Raw genomic sequence first — 22616 nt, forward strand, 5'->3', positions numbered from 1 at the left:
GTGTCCATTTATTCTTTAGAGAAATATCTGTTTAAATCCTTTGTCCAGGGACTTCCCTGGTGGTCCAGTGGCTTAGACTCTATACTCCCAATGCAGGGGGTCAAGGTTCAATTCCTGGTCAGGGAACTAAATCCCCCATGCCATAACTATGACCAAGCATAGTCAAATAAAAAAAAAAAATTCTTTGTCCAAGGATTTTTTTTTTTTTTTTTTGCCTGGACCACGCTGGGATCTTAGTTCCTGGATCAGGGATCGAACTCTTGCCCTCTGCAGTGGAATCACGGAGTCCTCATCACTAGACTGCCAGGGAAGTCTTGCTTTGTTCATTTTTTGAGTTGTCTTTTTGTTGAGCTGTAAGATTTCTTTATATGTTTTGGATATTAGATCTTTTTTAGACATATAATTTGCAATATTTTTCCTATTCTGTGCATTGTCATCGCTTTAATAGTGTTCTTTGCAGCACAAACTTTTAATTTTAATGAAATTTCTTATTTTATTGTGCTTTAAGTGTTATATCAAGGAAACTGTGGCCTAATCCATGGTCACAAAAATTTCCACCTTTTCTAAGAGTTTTATAGTTTTAGTTTTTACATTTAGGTTTTTGATTCACTTTGAATTACGGTTTGTATTCAGTTTGAGGAAGGTGTCCAAATTCATTCTTTTCCTGGTGGATAGCTACTTACTTCAGCACCATTTGTTAAAAAGACTATTCTTTTTTCTTTTTTTTAATTTTTTATTTTATGTTGGAGGATAGTTGATTAACAATCTTGTGATAGTTTCAGATGAACAGCCAAGAGACTCATGCTGTACATATAAGCCACCACATAACATTGAGCAGAATTCCATGTGCCATACAATACGTCCTTGTTGGTTATCCATTTTAAATACAGCAGTGTGTACATGTCCATCCCAAATTCCTTAACTGTCCCTTCGCCTCTTCTTTCCTTCCAACCATAAGTTTGTTCTCTAAGTCCATAAGTCTGTTGGTAAGTTCATTTGTTTAATTTATTTTTAGATTCCACATATAAAGGATATCATATGATATTTCTCCTTCTTTGTCTGATTGACTTCATTCAGTATGAGAGTTTCAGGGTCCATCCATGTTGCTGCAAATGTCATTATTTCGTTCTTTTCAGTGGCTGAGTAATATTGCATTGTGTATGTGTACCACATCTTCTTTATCCATTCTTCTTTTGATGGACATTTAGGTCACTTCCCTGTCTTGGTTATTGTAAACAGTGCTGCAGTAAACATTGGGATTCACGTATCCTTTCAGCTCATGTTTTTCTCCAGATATATGCCCAGGAGTGGGATTGCAGGGTCATATGGTAGCTCTATTTTTTAGTTTTTTAAAGAAACTCCATACTGTTCTCCATAGGAGCTGTACCAGTTTACATTTCCACCAAGTGTAGGAGGATTCTCTTCTCTCCAAACCCTCTCCAGCATTTGTTTGTAGATTTTTTATGATAGCCATTTTGACCGGTGTGAGGGGATACCTCATTGTAATTTTGATTTGCATTTCTCTGATAATTAATGATGTTGAACATCTTTTCATGTGCTTCTTGGTCATCTTTGTGTTTTCTTTGGAGAAATGTCTATTTAGGTCTTCTGCCCATTTTTTGACTGGGTTGTTTTGATGCTATGAAGCATCATGAACTGTTTATAAATTTTAGAGACTAATCCCTTGTCAGTCACATCGCTTGCAAGTATTTTCTCCCAATCTGTGGATTGTCTTTTCATTTTATTGTTTCCTTTGCTTTGTAAAAGCTTTTGAGTTTAACTAGGTCCCATTTGTTTATTTTTATTTCCCTTATCCTGGGAGATGGGTTGAAAAAGATATCGCTGCGATTTATGTCAGAAAGTGTTCTGCCTATATTTTCCTTTAGGAGTTTTATAGTGTCTGGTCTCATATTTAGGTTTAATCCATTTGAGTCTTATTTTTGTGTATGGAATTAAAAAATGATCTAATTTCTTTTTTTTTTTTTTTTTTTACATAAGAGACTGTCTTTTCAGCATTGTGTAGTCTTTCTTCCTTTGTCATTATTAAAAAGGCTTTTCCCATTGAATTGTCTGGGACTACAATTAAAAAAAACAAGGCAGTTGACATAGATGTATGGATGTACTTCTGGACTCTGATTCCGTTCCACTGGTCAATATGCATATTCTTTGGACATGCTGTGTTGATTACTGTAGCTTTGTATTTTAAGTTTTTAGACTGGAAATTGTGAGTCTTCCAATGTTGTTAATATGGAGTGTTATATTGATTACAGTATGTTGAACCAGTTTTGCATTCCTGAAAAAGTTGCACTTGGCATGGTTTATAATTTCTTATATTCTGCTGAATTTGATATGACAGTATTTTCTTGATGATTTTCTATCTGTGTTCATAATGGATATTGGTAGTTTTCTTGTGATGTCTTTGTCTGGTTTTGATGTCAAGGTAAGGTCCACCCAGAAACTCAGAGTATTATTTGAAATAGAGTAACCCAGAAACTCAGTGTTATCTTAACTGAAATAGTTAGTGAGATCATACTAGATTAAGGTATGCCCTGAATCCAATGACTTGTGTCCTTACAATAAGGGAAGAGACCAGAAAGACACCAAGAGAAAAAACCGGCCTGTGAAGTGAGGGAGCCAGAGGTTGGAGAGGTGCTGCTGTAAGCCAAGAAATGCCAAGAACCACCAGAACCTAGGAAGAAGGACAGAATCTTTCCTAGATTCTTCATAAGGAAACATGACCCAGTTGATAATTCTGTCCTCCAGAACTGTAGGAGAATACATTTTTATTGTTTTAAGCCATCTAGTTTGTAGTAATTAATTATAGCAGCTCTTGGAATGTAATATACTAGTTAAGCCATCTGGTCTTGGGCTTTTCTTTTTTCCTTAAAAAAAAAAAATTTTATTTATTTATGACTGTGCTGGGTCCTCATTGCTGTGTGGGCTTTTTCTCTAGTTGCGGTGAGCAGGGGCTACTCCTGGTTGGGGTATGTGGGCTTCTCATCGTGGTGGCTTCTCTTGTGGAACAAGGGCTCTAGGTGTGCAGGCTTCAGCAGTTGCAGCCCGCAGGCTCTAGAGCACAGGCTCAGTAGTTGTGCATGGGCCTAGTTGCTCCACAGCATGTGGGATTCTCCCGGACCAGGGATCGAACCTGTGTCCCCTGCATTGGCAGGCAGATTCTTTACCACTGAGCCAGCAGGGAGGCCCTTGGGCTTTTATTTATGTGAATTTTTTTTATTGTTATTAATAATTCAGTCTCTTTACATCTTATAAAGGCCTATTCAGATTTTGTCTTTTTTCTGGAGTCAGTTTCAGTGCTTTGTCTTTCTGGGAATTTGTCAGTTTCATCTAAGTTATTCTCATTTGTTGATATGCTATTGTTCATAGTATTCTTAGAATCCTTTTTATTTCTGTAAGGTCAGTAGTAACATTCTGCTTTCTTTCCTGATTTTAGGTATTTTGAGTCTTTTTGTCTTTATCAGTCTAGCTAAAGGTTTGTCAACTGATGATGTCAAAGAACCAGCTTTCAGTTTCATTGATTTTTCTCTAGTTTTCTAGTCTCTACTTCATCCAAACTCTTTATTATTTCCTTCCTTCTACTTGCTTTGTGTTTACTTTATTCTTTTTTTTTTTCTCCTAGTTTGCTAAAGTAGAAGCTTAGGTTATTGCTTTGAGGTCTTTTTTAGTGTAGGCATTCACAGCCCTGTTTTTGCTATATCCTCTAAGTTTTAGTATTGGCTGAGCATGATCTGCCGTAACAAAATATGACACCATAGACCAGGTAGCTTAAGCAACAGAAATTAATTTTCTCATAATTCTGGGGTTCGAAGTCCAGCATGGTCAGTTTCTGGTGAGATCTTTCTTAGCTTACAGACTGCCACCTTCTTGCTGTGTCTTCATATGGCAGGTACAGCAAAAGCACACTCTCTGGTATCTCTCTAATAAGGACATTAATCCCATCATGAAGGCCCCACCTCTAAATCTAATTACCTCCTAAGGTCGCATCCCCAGATACCATCCCGTTAAGGATTAGGTCTTCAACATATGAATCTTAGGGGGACACAATTCAGTTCATGGCAGGTATGTTCTTTTTTTTTTTTACATTCATTTCAAAGTACTTCCTAATTTTCCTTGTGATTTCTTCTTTGTTTATTGGTTATTTAAGAGTGTGTAATTTCCACATTTTTTTAATCACTAGCATTTATTAATAGGATGGATAAATATAGGTTGAAAAACATACTTGACAGCAAAATATCAAATTGATAAGCTGGACTATAAAATGTATTTGTGTGTGTGCTAGGTTGCTTCAGTCATGTCTGACTCTGTGCTACCCTTTGCACTGCAGCCTGCCAGGCACCTCTGTCCATCAAATTCTCTAGGCAAGAATACTGGAGTGAGTTTCCATGCCCTCCTCCAGGGGATCTTCTCGATCCAGGGATTGAACCCTGGTCTCTTAAATCTACCTGTACTGGCAGGTGGGTTCTTACTACTAGGCCACCTGGGAAGCCCATAAAATGTATACATTTTTAAAAACATTAAAAAAATTTTTTTTTACAAAGAGCATTTACTATGATGGTCACTTACATCTTGTCATTCACACAGCAACAGTAGAGATCCCGGGGGTAGCATGCAGAACTGAAGTGCCCCAAAGAGGACAGGCAAGAGCAGAATAATATGCTGAGAAAAGACTCTTAAGAGCAATACCAAAAAAAAAAAACCCAGCTAGGCAAAAATATCATCACAAAATTGTACCTGAGTGACGAGAAGCTTAGTTTCAAATCCAGAAACCTAGGTTAACACTTTAGTCTGCTTCATTCATTTCTTTGGATGCTTAACCCAGCCAGCACTTCCATCTTGTAGCCAAATCCAATGTGATCAATCACTAGTCAGTTAAGGCCTCAGCTTTCTACTGAAGAGTTCCTGATAACCCGATGGAGACATACTTGCTCTGGCTTCAGTTAGCATGCTGTCAAGCATCCCTCTCTGTGCTTAACATGCCAACAGAGTACCCAAGTCTTCCTCTTCTCCTTATTCACCATGAATACACATTTACAAACAGGAAGCATTGATACCCCTTTTTAGTAAACATTCCTTTAGAAACATTAAAGGGGGAGGACTTCCCTCTTAAATTCCACATATTTTTGAATTTTACAAATGTATTATTGACTTGTAATTTTATCCCATTGTTGTTAGAGAACATACTTTTTATAATTTCAGTTTTGAAAATTTCAGTTTGAAAGTTTATTGAGACTTGTTTTGTGGCTAAACATATGATCTGTCCTGGATGTGCGTCTCAGAAGGATGTGTATTCTCTTGAATGGTATGTTCTATAGATGTCTGTTAGGTCAAGTTGATTTATAGTATTAAAATCTTCTACATCCTTGCTGATCATCTAATTCTATCCATTGTCACAAATGAAGTGTTGAAGTTTCTCAACCATTATTGAGTCATTTATTTTTCCCTTAAGTTTTATCAAGCTTTACTTTATATATTTTGGGTTTCTATTGTTAGGAGCATATATGTTTATAATTGTCATATCTTCCTCATGGATATCATGTTATATCTTCCTCATGGATATCAAGATTTTTTTTTAAACCCTTTTGTCATTATGTAATATCATTCTTTGTCTCTAGTAACAAATACCATCTTGAAGTCAACTTTTTTTATTCTTGTGACTTTCTAGATCCCCAGAATATGTGAGGTTTTGTAAGCACCTGTGAATATCTCATTGCTAATATTTTCCTTTTAAGATTTTTGTTTAGTCTCTGTTATCTATCACCTCAGCCAGCTGGGAACTTAAACACTTGACTATAATTGCTTTTGACAGATTCCTCCTGGGGAATGAATTTTACACTTGAGCTCCCAGTCAGATCAAATACAGACGTCCTTGCTAGTGGGGTCTTCCAATAAATTATTATCAGATAGGTCAGATGATGATAGTTCTTTGGGAACAAGGCTTTGGAAGAGATTCAGCTCCATTCTGCAGTCTCTGGTGGTTGCCAGGCAGCACTGGGAAAGTGGATTGTTTTCATGTAACTTATATCTGAAAAGTGGGGCCTGGGATTAGAGCAGGTTAAAATGCCTCAAAGCTCACTATTCTTACTGAGTTTCATAATTTTTCTTAAAAAAAAAAAAAAAAAAAAAGTTGGATTGCTGCAAGCCTTTGGCTAGTTTTCAGAGTTCTGAAAAAGTTGATTCTAACATTTTTTGGGGGCCAACTTTTTCACTGCTTTTATGAAGGAGAGAAGTTTTGGAGGTCTTTATTCCATATTCTTGCTGATAAAATCAAGTGCATCACTTTTGGCAAAGGTAGGCACTGAGGCACCAGCAACCTTTCCAAATCAATAGTGCCAAGCTAGTCCTAGGCATGACTGGGTTAGGAGGAGGCAAGTAACCCTTCTCTTAAATGGAGATACAAACAGAGACCTTAAACACTTGTACCTTGAAAAGGAAAAGGAGGGGGAGGGAACCATTTTCTTAGAGTAATCTACATACTAGATGTATGTACTATGGGGCTTCCCTGGTGGCTCAGATGGTAAAGAATCCACCTACAATGCAGGAGACCCAGGTTCGATCCCTGGGGTGGGCTGATCCCCAGGAGAAAGGAGTGGCTACCCACTCCAGTATTCATGTCTGGAGAATTCCATGGTCAAAGGAGCCTGGTGGGCTACAGTCTATGTGGTCACAAAGAGTCGGTTATGACTGAGTGACACATACACACACGCATACAACCTTTATGATGTTTAGCGAGTTTTATTCTCACTTTACAATGAGGAAACTGAAGTGAAGGCCATGAAATGCCACAGGCCACAAACCTTCTAAGGGCATACCTTTAGGATTCAGACCTAAAAAGGCTATTCCCTTTATACCATAATTTTCACTTTTTGAGTTATCACTGTGTGATCACTACATTTAGTCATCTTTTCTCATTTAGTCATCTTTCAACTCTTTGAGGTAGTTTTTTTTTTTTTTTTTTAAACAGAAGAGAAAACTGAGGCTGAGATATTAGGCCTCTTGCCCGGGTTACAGTGTAAACAGGACAGAGTCAGTCCTGCTAGTTTTCTTCATCCTTAACTTTAGACAGTGTGCACTGCTTCTTCAGAGGATTGTCACCTCCTTTCCTGCTCACTTGCTTCTGGGGACCAGCGTATACTGTTTCCCAGTTAAGAGCTGTTTGGTGTCTGAAGTCCTAGAGTGACCAAGGTCAAAAGAAATCCCCTTGGCTATCTGTGTCTCTGTCTAGTAGAAGGAGCACTAGATTAGAAATTCTGGCTTAGCAGAATGTTGCTAGAATTGAAGAAGTTGAAAGGGCTAGTTGCTTGTTGCTTAAAGATATTGAAGGAATGAACACATGTTTACATTTCTTTAATTCAAGTAGATGTGTGCCTACTGTGTGTAAGGAGTTGTGGTACCTAAAAGTAGTGTATTTTTTCAAGTTTGCAGTTCTTAATAACTTAGTTCTTCCCTAGAATTAACTATTGTGTCATAAACCTACTAGTCAATAGACTTTTTAACTATTTAACTATTTTGTCAAAAAGCTTAATTTAGTGGTAGTTCTAGCAACTTCAGTTCTTGCAGAAAAATGAAAGTCACCTGACTCCCACATGTAAACATATTTTCAAAAGCACTTGCAAAATTCTTCCAAACTATTCCTGAATTCTTAAATAATGAGTATTTTTTGCAGACCTGTGGATCTTTGTCTATACGGATGATCTTCTTTTATTTTTAGACTTATTTTTGGGCTATGTTGAGCAGCATTTGGAATCTTAGTTCCTGGACTAGGAATCAAAACTGCATCTTCTGTGGTGGAAATGCAGAGTCTGAACCACTGGGCCACCAGGGAAGTCACTACACAGATGATCCATAGGTGTTTCTGAAAGCTGTTCAAAAGTTAAAGAAGCATACCATTCCCTTTGGAAAAAGAAAGCTTTTTTACTCTTGGTCAAAGAACCTAATTCTGTACATTAGTTCTGTCTTTGACTTGGCCATTTTCAAATAGTAATTACAGATCTGATTATTTATTGAGAAGAAGTAAAATATGGAGCTGAGTGAAGGAAGTTACCTCCTAGAACATTTGCAGTTTTACAGGAATTTTCTGACTTTACCAACCTGTGACAGTTTTGATACTCAAAAACACTGATTTCACTTACTTTTCCTAACTTACCCCCTCTCCCAAGTATGTAATACTTTTTTTTGTGTGATACTGTTTAATGTGGTAGAAAATCTGATTCATATGGACTTTTGATTAGACTTTCTTTGTTTTTATTTTTAATTTCCTAAATTAGAAATGTTTATTTTGTAGGTATCATAGCTGCAAATGTTTTTGTATTTTGTTTGTGGAGAGTACCTTCTCTGCAGCGGACAATGATCAGATACTTCACATCCAATCCAGCCTCAAGTAAGTCTAACTTGTGTGATTTTTATTTTGAGGTAGAAGTAATATGAAGGAAATATGCTTTATGGTAATTGAAGTGCTATAAGAAATATGACTAACTTGTCAATAGTTATAAGCAAAATCTGGAGGACAGGCTGTAAGCTCGTGGCAGACAGGAACCTCATTTCTCTTACAACTGTATCCAGACACCTAAAATGTACCTTGCACATAGTAGGTTTCCATAATACGGTTTTTTTTGACTTAAGATCAGTGATCACTATAAGTTTACTCTTTAAAGAGACTGTTATATACAGTTTTATTTCTGTGATTTAAATAATTTACTAATTATTTTTTCTAGCTAACTTTTTCCATGGGACAAGTTGCTTTTGTTGACCTGAGAATTTTTATTGGTTGCTATAGAAAAGACATTTAAGGTAGCTTGTACCACTTTGAAAAATGCTATCTTAAACCATCTTATCCAGTCTTTTAACTGGCTCTGGTTTGTTGTACATGTTTTTTCCATAATGATAATGAAAAAAGTCTAAAATGGATTGTGTGTGCACAATTACAGGACGTTTTCTTTCTCTTATAGAGGTCCTTTGTTCTCCAATGTTGCTGTCAACGTTCAGTCATTTCTCCTTGTTTCACATGGCAGCCAATATGTATGTCTTGTGGAGCTTCTCCTCCAGCATAGTGAACATTCTGGGTCAAGAGCAGTTCATGGCAGTATACTTATCTGCAGGTAATCAGCTTTCATCTTGGGCCTGTCCGGAGTTTAAGTGCTCTCACCTATCTGGAGAAGGGACAAAGGGAATGATTACAGCCACATTCTATATACAGTAATCCTCAGTACATATTTATTTTTCAGATTGTATATAGAGAAGGATACAAGCTGGTGTAGTACTTAAGCATGTCATTTTTGTCTCCCAAGGCCTTGGTTTCTTTAGCTCAGGCCCACCGTTTTATAGATGAGTGGTTCCCAGACTTCTCGGCTGCCTTAATCATGTGGATCTTTGTTTAATAACTTTACACTCAATTCCAAAGTATGTTCAGTTTCCAGAAAGCTTTTGATTAGAGCTCTCCAGTAAGATTGTCAAGAATGAGTTCGTTCATTTTGTTGCAAGGATACATTAGCATGGAACCACTCTAGTCATCCTGGACTTAGCAGCATTTCTTTGTCTTAGCTTAAAAATGATAACTCATGATTCCAGGTTCCTAAACGCTGCTAAATTGGCACTTGGTTGATTAAAGTTTGCTTGTCTCAAAAAACCGTGAACTTGCAGATGTTCAAGCTGGTTTTAGAAAAGGCAGAGGAACCAGAGACCAAATTGCCAACATTTGCTGGATCATCAAAAAAGCAAGAGAGTTCCAGAAAAACAACTATTTCTGCTTTATTGACTATGCCAAAGCCTTTGACTGTGTGGATCACGATAAACTGGAAAATTCTGAAAGAGATGGGAATACCAGACCAACTGACCTGCCTCTTGAGAAATCTGTATGCAGGTCAAGAAGCAACAGTTAGAACTGGACATGGAACAACAGACTGGTTCCAAATAGGAAAAGGAGTACGTCAAGGTTGTATATTGTCACCCTGCTTCTTTAACTTCTATGCAGAGTTCCTCATGAGAAACGCTGGGCTGGAGGAAGCACAAGTTGGAATCGAGATTGCTGGGAGAAATATCAATAACCTCAGATATGCAGATGACACCACCCTTATGGCAGAAAGTGAAGAAGAACTAAAGAGCCTGTTGATGAAAGTGAAAGAGGAGGGTAAAAAAGTTGGCTTAAAGCTCAACATTCAGAAAACTAAAATCATGGCATCTGGTCCCATCACTTCATGGCAAATAGATGGGGAAACAGTGGAAACAGTGTCAGACTTTATTTTTTTGGGCTCCAAAATCACTGCAGATGGTGATCACAGCCATGAAATTAAAAGACGCTTACTCCTTGGAAGGAAAGTTATGACCAACCTAGATAGCATATTAAAAAGCAGAGACATTACTTTGTCCACAAAGGTCCCTCTAGTCAAGGCTATGGTTTTTCCAGTGTTCATATGTGGGCGTGAGAGTTGGACTATAAAGAGGGCTGAGTGCAGAAGGGCTGATGCTTTTGAACTGTGGTGTGGAGAAGATTCTTGAGAGTCCCTTGGACTGCAAGGAGATCCAGCCAGTCCATCCTAAGGGAAATCAGTCCTGGGTGTTCATTGGAAGGACTGACGTTGAAGCTGAAACTCCAGTACTTTGGCCACCTGATGCAGAGAGCTCACTCATTTGAAAAGACCCTGATGTTGGGAAAGATTGAAGGCAGTAGAGGGGGACAACAGAGGATGAGATGGTTCGATGGCATCACCGACTCAATGGACATGAGTTTGGGTAAACTCTGGGAGTTGGTGATGGACAGGGAGGCCTGGCGTGCTGCGGTTCATGGAATTGCAGAGTCAGACACGACTGAGCGACTGAACTGTCTCAAAAAAAAAATGTATTTTGTTTGCAAAATGTACTTAAAGCCGTAAAGTATAAAAATTTATTCCTAAAATCCTTTGATTTAAAAACAGTGTATCTGCCAGTTATGTGTAGTGAAAATACACTCAACTTGGAGACGGAAGACCTAGGTTCAGATCCTATGTCTGCTACCAGCTGTATAATGTTGCAGAAAAGATGGTACCTCTCTGAGGGTAATGGTACTCACTCTTATAACATGGGGTTGTAGAAGGGATGAAAATAGAAACATCTACCACAAGGTCCAGAGCGGGTACTTAATCATTGTTATTACTCATGTGCAGCGAGTCCCTCAAAACAGAAGCTGAGTAACATCTTTGGCCTGTGTGTGTAGTTCTTTCCCCCGAGCATTAATGTTGTTCTAAGTACAAAGAGTCTCTTTCAAATGCCATTAATTCCTGCTCCACAGAAAGTTGTTTTTTGAAATTAGCCACAGTCAAGGTCAAATGACATTGGTGCCAAAGGGACCTAAAAAATCATCTAGTCTAGATCTGCGGCACATTCGTTTGGCAAACTGGGCAAAATACAGACTCCCTGGTCCTGCTCCACAGAGTCTGATTTAGTGTATAGCGTGCAGTCCAGAGAATTCCCACACAGTTGGTGAGTTCGGGCCATAGTCTTTCTTCATACAGTATGGATGAGGAAAATGAAAATTAAGAGGTGGAGTGAATGACCCTGTGTTACTTAGTAAGTGGTGGAGTGGGTCAGGCTTTGCTTTCCCTATAATATATCTGAAGTGATAGGCAGAATAAGTATTTATGCCTGCACCTTGACTGGGGAAGAAACCCAACTGTTGGTCTTCATGGGGTGGAGGTCAGAAATGGAAGCCATTTTTATACTTCACTGAAATTACTGAAATGTGATTTATTTCTTAGGTGTTATTTCCACTTTTGTCAGTTATGTGTGTAAAGTTGCCACAGGAAGATATGGACCATCACTTGGTGCAGTAAGTATTTCTAGTTAAAATTTTTCACTTCATTTTGAAATTTAGATGTACAAGAAAGTTGCAAAATTAGTACAGATTCATATTACCCTTAACCCTGTTATTAGCTACAAAACCACAGTACAACTATCAAAGCAGGAAATTACTATTAAAACAATACTACTAACTAATCTGAGTCTAATATAGAATGTATACATTTGTAAAGCCTTATAAATTTCAGGCTATAGCTTTTAGTCATCTATATATACTTAACTGGCACAGAGTACATATCATGAGGAGTAGTCAAAATAGTGGGTATCCAATCCCCATAAACTGGAGAGCCTAATCTAGCATTGAAAAATTCTAAATAGAGATTTGAATCTGGTACTGTATCTTCTTCTTCATCAGTATTTGTGTGCTATGTAGGTTGGACTACCAAGTACTGTACTTGTTAGAGTCTGGGAATGCATCCAGCGAGCAAGATCAGTTTCCTGGTCTCAATTATGTTCCGGATGATTTTGTAAAAATTACAAGTCTGTTTTCTTTTGCATTTAATGGCAAATTTCTAGACACGTGGAAGTCTTTACATATTTCTTTAAAGACTACACATTTAATTGTGCATAAATACTAATGCACTTAAATGTTTTCAAATAGAAATGTTATGTTTAAAGAAACTACAAATGTTTAATTTCAGAAAAGCACCCTTATGTAAAATAATCATGCCATAATTTGTCTGTTCCTCAGATTTGTTTCTACTTAATTTTCCTGATGAGGCCGGTATCATCAGGAAAGGCCTGTGACCTTTATGCTTTAACTTTAGCCCCCTACCCTTTTTTCTTTGTGGAATGTTTTCTATATAAAATTCGGTGCCAGTATAATTTATGTATTTCAAATCTATTCTGTACCTCATTTGTCAACTAAGTACCTGTTTTGTGAAGACCAGTTGGATGAATCAGACATGGATTTTGACTTCAAATTTAGTTTAGTTGGGGAGCAAACATTACCCACATCTAATATACACTGAAAGGGCTGAGTCATCTTTAGAGGACATTGGGGGTTCTGAAGGTGGGAGTACTTTTCTCGTTAGTTCAGGGGATCTGGCATTTGGAATTAGACTGGGTTTGAATCCCAGCTCTGCCACTTATTTGTGATTTCCAGGACTTGTTACTTTACCTCTCTGAATCTGTTTCTCAATATAAAGTTGTGATATAGATGACACATAGATGTCATCTATATAGATGACAGCCCACCAGGCTCCTCTGTCCCTGGGACTCTCCAGGCAAGAACACTGGAGTGGGTTGCCATTTCCTTCTCCAGTGCATGGAAGTGAAAAGTGAAAGTGAAGTCGCTCAGTCGTGTCCAACTCCCAGCGACACCATGGACTGCAGCCTACCAGGCTCCCCCATCCATGGGATTTCCAGGCAAGAGTACTGGAGTGGGGTGCCATTGCCTTCTGCAGTATATAGTATATTTAATGAGAAATGTGGAGAAAAAAATACTATTGACAGAATTGTGGTAGAAAATAAAAAGTACTGGCCTTATTGCCTTTGAAAGATGAAGATTGATAAAGAATATTTGTCCATTAACATTGGCACAAGGGAGCAAGAATATTGACTAGATTTTGGTAAGGATTTTGTTAGAGCCGTGCATGTTCTGAATCTTATTTAAAAATGGAATTTCTAACTAGTTATTGGCAGGAAGCTTTTCAAATTTTCTGATTTTCAAAAGTTTGTTTGCTGCTAAATATACCCTTAGTCTTGGATGACAAAGATCAATAAAGTATTTATTGTAGGAAGTAGCATATGTAAAAATGTTAGAATTTTTTTCCCTTGAAGTTGTAAATAGTTTTTTGTTAACTTTTAAAAATCTGATTGAAGTATAGTTGATTTACAATGTGTTAATTTCTTCTGTAGACCTAAGTGATTCAGTTATATGTATATACTTTTACATATTCTTTTCCATTATGGTTTATCACAGAATATTGAGTATACTTCCCTTTGCTGTACAGTATGATCTTGTTGTTTATCCTTCCTACATATAATAGTTTGTTCTGCTAATCCCAAACTCTTACTCCTTCCCTGCCCTACCTCTTACCCACTTGGCAACCACAAGTCTGTTCTTTATATCTGTGAGCCTGGTTATATTTCATAGGTATGTTGATTTGTGTTGTATGTAGATTCCACATGTTAGTGATGTCATATGGTATTTGTCTTTTTCTCGCTTAGTATGATAATCTTTAGGTCCATCCTTGTTGCTGAAAAATGGCATTATTCATTCTTTTTTATGGCTGAGTAATATTCCACTATACATATGTACCACATCTTCTTTATCCATTCATCTGTCAGTGGACATTTAGGTTGCTTTCATGTCTTGGCTATTTTAAATAGTGCTGCTATGTACATAGTAATGTATATATCTTTTTGAATTATAGTGTTGTCTGGGTGCCCAGAAGTAGCATCGCTGGATCATATGGCAACTCTAGTTTTTTTTGAGTGATCTTCATACTGGTTTCCACAGTGGCTGCACTGATCTACACTCACATCTCCACACCTTCTCTAGCATTTTTTTATCTGTAGACTTCTTAGTGATAGCCGTTATGACCAGTGTGAGATGTTACTCTATTACAGTTTTGATTTGTATTTCTCTAATAATTAGCAGTGTTGAGCATCTTTTCATGTGTCTATTGGCCGTGTGTATTTCTCCTTTGGAAAACTGTCTATTTAGGACTTCTGGCCATTTTTCAATTGGGTTGTTTGGTTTTTTGATATTGTATAAACTGTTTGTATATTTTGGAAATTAAGCCCTTGTCCATCACATCATTTGCAAATAGTTTCTCCCATTCTGTAGGTTGTCTTTTTATGTTTATGGTTTCCTTTGCTGTGCAGAAGCTTGTAAGCTTGATTAGATCCCATTTGCTTATTTGTGTTTTTATTTCTGTTGCCCTGGGAGTCTGACCTAAGAAAACATTGGTATGATTTATGTGAGGGAATGGTCTGCCTATGATCTGGGAGTTTTATGGTATCATATCTTACATTTAAGTCTGTAAGCCCTTTTGAGTTTATTTTTGTGCGTGGTGTGAGGGTATGTTCTAACTTCATTGACTTACGTGCAGCTCTGAGACTTTCTCAGCACCACTTGCTAAAGAGGCTATTTCCTATTTTGTATTCTTGCTTCATTTGTTGAAGATTAATCGGTCTGTGGGTACCGCCCCCACCTCTCTGTTGTGCTCCATTGAGCTGCATGTCTGTTTTTGGGCCAGTGCTAACACACTGTTTTGATTACTGTGGCTTTGTAGTAGTGTCTGAAGTCTGGAAGGATTATGTCTCCTGCTTTGTTCTTTTTCCTCAGGATTGCTTTGGCAATTCTGTCTTTTATGGTTCCATGTAAATTTTAGGATTATTTGTTCTAGTTCTGTGAAAAATGTCATGGGTAATGTGATAGGGATCTCATTAAATTTGTAGGTTGTTTTAGGTAGTATAGCCATTTAAATAGTATTAATTATTCCAAGCCTAGAGCATGGGATATCTTTCCATTTCTTTGTATCATCTTTAATTTCCTTTATTTTGTAGTTCTGAGCATATATCTTTCACCTCCTCGGTGAGGTTTCTATTATTTTTTATGTGATTTTAAAGGGGATTGTTTGTTTACAGTCTCTGATATTTCATTGTTAATGTAAAAAAAGGCAACTGATTTCTGTATGTTAAACTTGTGTCCTGCTACCTTAACTGAATTCATTTATCAGTTCTAGTAGTTTTTGTGTGGAGTCTTTAGGATTTTCTATTGATATATATATAGTAGCTTGTCATTTGTGTATAATGACAATTCTACCTCTTCCCTACCAATTTGGATACCTTTTATTTGTTTTTATTGTCTGATTGTTGTGGCTTGGGCTTCCAATACCATGTTGAAAAGAAGTGCTAAGAGTGGGCATCCTGGTCTTGTTCCAGATTTTAGCAGGAAGGCTTTCAGCTTTTCACCATTGAGTATTATATTGGCTGTGGGTTTGTCATAAATAGCGTTTATTATGTTATGTTCCCTCTGTACTAATTTTTGTAAGGGTTTTTATCACGAGTGAATGTTAAAATGTATCAGATGCTTTTTCTGTATCTGTTGAGATGGTCCTGTGGTTTTTGTCTTTTCTCTTGTTGATGTGTGTTACATTGACTGATTTGCATATATTGAACCCTCCTTGTGACCTGGGGATGAATCCAGCTTGGTCATGGTGTGTGGCTTTTTTATATGTCGTTGGATTCAGTTTGTTAATATTTTGTTGAGATTTTTTTCGTGTCTATATTTATCAAAGATACTGACCTGTAATTTTCTTTTTTGGTATTGTCTTTGCTTTTGGTATCCGGCTGATGTTGGCTTCATAGAATGTCTTTGGAAGTGTTCCTTTCTCTTCAGTCTTTTGGAAGAGTTTAAGAAGGAGCAGTATTAAGTTCTTCTTTGTATGTTTGGTAGAATTCCCCAGCTAAGCTATCTGGTCCTGGAGTTTTGTTTCAGGAATTTTTCTTTAAATTTTAGATTCTGTTTCATTTCTAGCGATTGTTCTGTTCAAATTATTTATTTCTTCTTGATTCAGTTTTGGTAGACTGTATGTTTCTAGAAAGTTGTCCGTTTTTTTCTAGATTGTCAAATTTCTTGGCATATATTTGTTCATAGTATTCTCTTAATGGCTTTTTGTGTTTCTGTGGTATCAGTTAGGATTTTTCCTCTTGTATTTCTCATTTTGTTTATTTGGATCTTTGCTCCTTTCTTCTTGGTGAGCCTGACCAGAAATTTGTCAGTGTTGTTTACCCTGGCAAAGAACCCGGTGTTTACTGTGTTGGTTTTTTTCCCCCTGTTATCTCTATTTTATTTATTTCCTCTCTGATCTTTAATGTCTGCTTACTTCTGCTAGCTTGAGGTTTTGTTTGTTCTTTTTCACATTCTTTTGGGTGGTGGGTTAGGATTGAGGTTATTTGAGATTTTTCTTGTGTCTTATCAGGCATTGTATTGCTGTGAACTTCCCTCTAAGAGCTGCTTTTGCTGCATCCCATAGATTTTGTATGGTTGTGTTTATAAATAGTTTATCATTGGCTGAATTTGCATACCAATATTATGATAATCTGCTTGCTTAACTTCATTGATTTAGCTTATCACTGATCTAAACTATACATAAACTGATTTCTCATGCTGAGTTAGGAGAGTATCTTCAGTCTCTTTCCTATAAAGTTGCAAGTGAAGCAAAATGATAGCTAGTGCAGATTCATTTGGCATTTCATTTTGACTTATCTATAGTGTTCTGGAAGGACAGGGAAGCCTGGTGTGCTGCAGCCCACGGGGTCACAGAGTTGGATAGGACTTAGCGACTGAACACCAATAGTGTTCTGGAGTCTATCTCTTTGTATAACTTTTTAACCTCTGCTCTGGGTACTACAATCTGTGTATATCACTACCACAATCTACTTGTGGTATCATTTTACCAGTTTGAGTGAAGTGAGCCTTATCTCACTTTTTGCCCCATACCTTCTCCAGATTTTAATTGTCTTAAATATTTCCTGTGCATACATTTATGATTTTTGCTTCAACCAATAAATATGCGTTAGAAAATTCCAAGACAGAAGGACAGTCTATTGTATTTACACATAATTTTTTACTTTTTCCCTGATTCGTTCTTTCTGGTGTTCCAAGATGTCCTCCTCTTGTCATTTCATTGTGTAGAAAACTTCTCTTAGCCATTCCTTCAGCCCCTAGCCAGTTAGGTCTGCTGTGACGGATTCTCAAGTTTTCTTTGTTCTGAGAGTGTTTTAATTTCCGTTTCATTGTTTTTTCTTCCCTTCATTTCTGAAGGATATTTTCATTGGATATAAAACTCCAGGCTCAGTTCTTTCAGCAATTGAAAAATGTTGTGCCACTTTTTTTTTTTTTGACCTCCATAGTCTCTGAAGAGAAATTCTTTGTTGTTCAAGTAGCTTTTCCCCTTGTAGGTAAGATGTCATTTTCTAGTACCACTTTCTAGACCTTTTCCTTTGTCTTTACTTTCAGAAGTTTGACTGTGTGTCTCGTCATGGACATCTGTGCTTCTCTTGTGTGTGGTTCGCTCAGTTTCTTGAATATTTAGGTTTATGTTTTTGGGAGTTGGTCAGCCGTTTCTTCAGATACCTTTTCTGCCTTGCCCTTTTTCTTCTCTCTTTCTAGGGCTCTGACATGATGTTAGATAGTTTATTATCCCTAAAACCTCAGTAACTTTTTTTAAAGTCTGTTTTTTCTCTGTGGTTCAGATTGGGTAATTGCTATTCTGTCTCAAGGTAACTGATTAATTATTTCTGTCCTTTCCATTCTTCTTGAGCCATTTGTTGTATTTATTTAAGTTATTACAGTTTTTAGTTTTCATTTTTCTTGATATCTTCTATTTCTTTGAGCCTTTCTATTTCTATGCTGTTTCTTTTTTAACTTGTTTAAAGCATGTTTGTGATTGCTTGTTGAACCACTTTTATGATGGCTGCTTTAAAATGCTTGTTAAATAATTCTAACATCTGTGTCAACTTGATGGTTGGTATCTATTGATTGTCTTTTCTCATTCGAGTTGAGATTTTTCTGGTTCTTGGTGTAATGGGTGACTTTAATTTTGCTTTATTTTTTTGGCCAGGACATGCTACTTGGGAGATCTTAGATCCCCAACGAAAGATTGAACCTGGGCCACGGCACTGAAAGTGTTGAGTCCTAACCACTGGAGCTGCAAGGAATTCCCTGATAAGTGATTTTTAAGTGAAACCTGGACATTTTGGATATTACATTATGAGACTCTAATCTTAATTAAATCTGTGTGGCAGGCCTCCTCTGACAGTGCTCTGATCACTAGTGCCGGGTGAGGTTGGTAGTCCAGGTTCCCCACTCCAGCTCCTTTGACAGTGGCGGGGAAGGGCTCTTGTTGCTGCAGGGTGGGGAGTTCTGGCTCCTCAGTAGACCTCTGCTAATACCGCTCTGTCTAGGAGGAGCATGAGTGCCTTATTACTGCTGCGTGAGTGACCTCCACTGACACCACCCTGTCAGAGGGTGGGGTGCCTTGTTAGTCTTTAAGAATGGAAGTCCAGACTCCACTCAGCTTTTGCTGATGGGGATCAGGCCGTGGTTGTTTCTGTCGTGTTTGTCTGGAGTAGAGTGGTTGTTGTCTGAAAACTTCTGTCTTGCTAGACTGCTTTCTTGCTCCTTTGGCTAGAGTGAGCGTTTTTGGGTACAGACCTATTTTGTTTGAGTTCATTGGTGTTTCCAGGTTGTGAGCTTCGCCAGGGCCCAGTCTGAGCAGCATGAGGCCAAAAGAAAACTCACCACTATGTTGTTCCTTGGCTCCTAAGGTTTCTAGCTGGGCTGCTTTCCTTTCTCAACTTTTCAGAGTTTTTTTTTTACTTGTTTTACATAAAACACCTGGGGTTTTTAGCAGCATGTAGCTTGCAGAAGCAAAAGGCTTCTTAAAGCAAATTGATTTAAAATTCATAGTTAAAATCACCCACAAAAAGCTTTTATATGATAACATACATGAAGATTAAATAAAGAAAAGTACTTAGGAAAATTGGTTTCCTGAGTTGACCTTTATGCATATCACTTTTCACTTTCATGCATTGGAGAAGGAAATGGCAACCCACTCCAGTGTTCTTGCCTGGAGAATCCCAGGGATGGGGGAGGCTGGTGGGCTGACGTCTATGGGGTCGCACAAAGTCGGACACAACTGAAGTGACTTGGCAGCAGCATAGGCTGTATAATCAAGTTATGAGTGGAGAATAAAAGATCCTTACCTCTAACCAAGGAGGCAGACTTCTAGGGTCTATATGGGTTTGGGTTCATGACTCCCTGAAAGATTTGTTCTGGCTAGAAGTTCAACATCTGCCCCCATAATCTGTTAGCATGGTGGTGGTTCAGTCACTAAGTCATATCTGACTCTTGCAACCCCATGGACTGTAGCCCACCAGGCTCCTCTGTCCATGGGATTCTCTAGGCAAGAATACTGGAGGTGGGTTGCCATTTCCTTCTCCAATCTATCAGCATATACTATATTAAAAAGAGTGATGTCAGTGTCACTGAGAATTTGAAAGTTAAAGAGTAACCCCTCACCTTTCATGCCTTATAGCAGATACGTAACTTATGTATCCTAGATTTTTAAATAAAGCCTTACAAAGTCAACAAAACTCAGAAGAAATCAGGTTGAGACCTTATTTTCTGAGAAAGGAAAAAAACCCAGTAAAATTAAACTTTCTCTCCAGTGAAACAAACATAACGTGGTTAGCTGAATTTAAAGACGAGCATTAAAATCCTATACCATCTAAATTGCTTCCCCATTGTTGTTTGTTCAGTTGCTCAGTCGTGTCTGACTCTTTGTAGTTCCATGAACAGTAGCACGCCAGGCTTCCCTGTCCTTCACAATCTCCCAGAGTTTGCTAGACTCATGTCTGTTGAGTCGGTGATGCTGTCTCTGTCGCCCTCTTCTCCTGCCCCCAATCCCTCCCAGCATCAGGGTCTTTTCCAGTGATATCACCCTTCACATCAGGTGACAGTGTTGGAGCTTCAGCATCAGTCCTTCCAGTGAATATTCAGGATTGATTTCCTTTAGGATGGACTGGTTGGATCTCCTTGCAGTCCAAGGGACTCTCAAGAGTCTTCTCCAATACCACAGCTCAAAAGCATCCATTCTTTGGCACTAAGCTTTCTTGTGGTCCAACTCTCACATCCATACATGACAACTGGAAAAACCATAGCTTTGACTAGATGGACCTTTGTTGGCAAAGTGATGTCTCTGCTTTTCAATATGCTGTCTAGGTCTGTCATAGCTTTCCTACCAAGGAGCAAGCGTCTTTTAATTTCATGGCTGCAGTCACCATCTGCAGTGATTTTGGAGCCCAAGAAATTAAAATCTGTCACTGTTTCCATTCTTTCCCCATCTGTGTGTCATGAAGTGTTGAGACCAGATGCCATGATCATAGTTTTTTGAATGTTGAGTTTTAAGCCAGCTTTTTCACTCTTCTCTTTCACTTTCAAGAGGCACTTCAGTTCCTCTTTGCTTTCTGCCATAGGGGTGGTGTCATCTGCATATCAGAGGTTATTGATATTTGTCTCAGCAATCTTGATTCCAGCTTGTGCTTCATCCAGTCTGGCATTTTGCATGACATACTCTACTTATAAGTTAAATAAGCAGAGTGACAGTATACAGCCTTGACGTACTCTTTCCCAATTTGGAACCAGTCCGTTGTTCCATGTCCATTTCTAACTGTTGCTTTTTGACTTGCATACAAGTTTCTCAGGAGGCAGGTAAGGTGATCTGCCTTAAAGAGATTCCCATCTCTTTAAATTTAAGAAAATTTAAGAATTTTCCACAGTTTGTTGTGATCCATACAGTCAAAGGCTTTAGCATAGTCAATAAAGCAGAAGTAGATGTTTTTCTGGAATTCCCTTGCTTTTTCTATGATCCAACGGATGTTAGCAGTTTGATCTCTGGTTCCTCTGCCTTTTCTAAATCCAGCTTGTACATCTGGAAATTCTTGGTTCATGTACTGTTGAAGCCTAGGTTGAAGGATTTTGAGCATTACCTTGTTAGCATGTGAAATGAGTGCAATTGTGCAGTAGTTTGAACAGTTTTTGGCCTTGCCCTTCTTTGGGATTGGAATGAAAACTGACCTTTTCCAGTCCTGTGGCCACTGCTGAGTTTTCCAAATTTTCTGGCATATCGAGTACAGCACTTTAACAGCATCATCTTCTAGGATTGGAAATAGCTCAGCTGGAATTCCATCATCTCCACTAGCTTTGGTTTGTAGTAATGCTTTCTAAGGCTCATTTGACTTTGCACTCCAGGATGTCTGGCTGTAGGTTAGTGTCACACCTTCGTGGTTTTGTGGGTCATTAAGACCTTATTTGTACAGTTCTTCTGTGTATTCTTGCCACCTCTTCTTAATATCTTCTGCTTCTGTTAGGTCTGTACCATTTTTGTCCTTTATTGTGCCCATTTTCTATGAAATGTTCCCTTGGTATCTATAATTTTCTTGAAGAGATCTCTAGTCTTTCCCATTCTGTTTTCCTGTCTTTCTTTGCATTGTTCACTTAAGAAGACTGTACCTTTCCGTGCTATTCTTTGGAACTCTGCATTCAGATGGGTATATCTTACCTTTCCTTCTTTGCCTTTCGCTTCTCTACCTAGTTGCTTGTAAGCCCTCCTCAGCAACCATTTTGCCTCTTTGCATTGCTTTTTCTTGGAGATGATTTTGGTCACCACCTCCTGTACAGTGTTAACAAACCTCCTTCCATAGTTCTTCAAGCAATCTATCTACCAGACCTAATCCCTTGAATCTATTTGTCACTTCCACTGTTAATCATAAGGGAGTTGATTTAGGTCATATTTGAATAGCCTAGTGGTTTTCCCTACTTTCTTCAATATAAGTCTGTATTTTGTAATAAGAAGCTCATGATCTGGGCCAACTTCCAGTTTTGTTTTTGCTGACTGTATAGAGCTTCTCTGTCTTCGATTGCAAAGAATATTATTAATCCAATTTCAGTATTGACCATCTGGTGATGTCCATGTGTAGAGTTGTCTCTTGTGTTGGAAAAGGGTGTTTTCTATGACCAGTGCATTCTCTTGGTAAAACTCTGTTAGCCTTTGCTCTGCTTCATTTTGTACTCCAGGGCCAAATTTGGCTGTTACCCCAGGTGTCTTTTGCCTTCCTACGTTTGCATTCCAGGCCCTTATGATGAAAAGAACATCTTTTTTTGGTGTCAGACGGTCTTCATAGAACCATCCAGTTTCATCATCTTCAGCATTAGTGGCTGGGGCACAGACTTGGATAATTGTGATGTTGAATGG

The 22616-nt window shown here is 38.1% G+C and overlaps 1 protein-coding gene across 3 annotated transcripts in view; it reads left to right on the forward strand.

The window, feature by feature from the left end:
• PARL (presenilin associated rhomboid like) overlaps positions 1-22616 on the forward strand; it is a 55108-nt gene that overhangs the window by 26796 nt on the left and 5696 nt on the right. For all 3 annotated transcript variants that reach the window (XM_059881183.1, XM_024984550.2, NM_001015596.1), the window contains 3 exon segments: positions 8300-8395; positions 8964-9113; positions 11745-11815. In XM_059881183.1, coding sequence (XP_059737166.1) covers positions 8300-8395; positions 8964-9113; positions 11745-11815 — 317 coding nt within the window.

Source organism: Bos taurus, chromosome 1 (genome assembly GCF_002263795.3).
Source record: "Bos taurus isolate L1 Dominette 01449 registration number 42190680 breed Hereford chromosome 1, ARS-UCD2.0, whole genome shotgun sequence".
Taxonomy (NCBI): Eukaryota; Metazoa; Chordata; class Mammalia; order Artiodactyla; family Bovidae; genus Bos; species Bos taurus.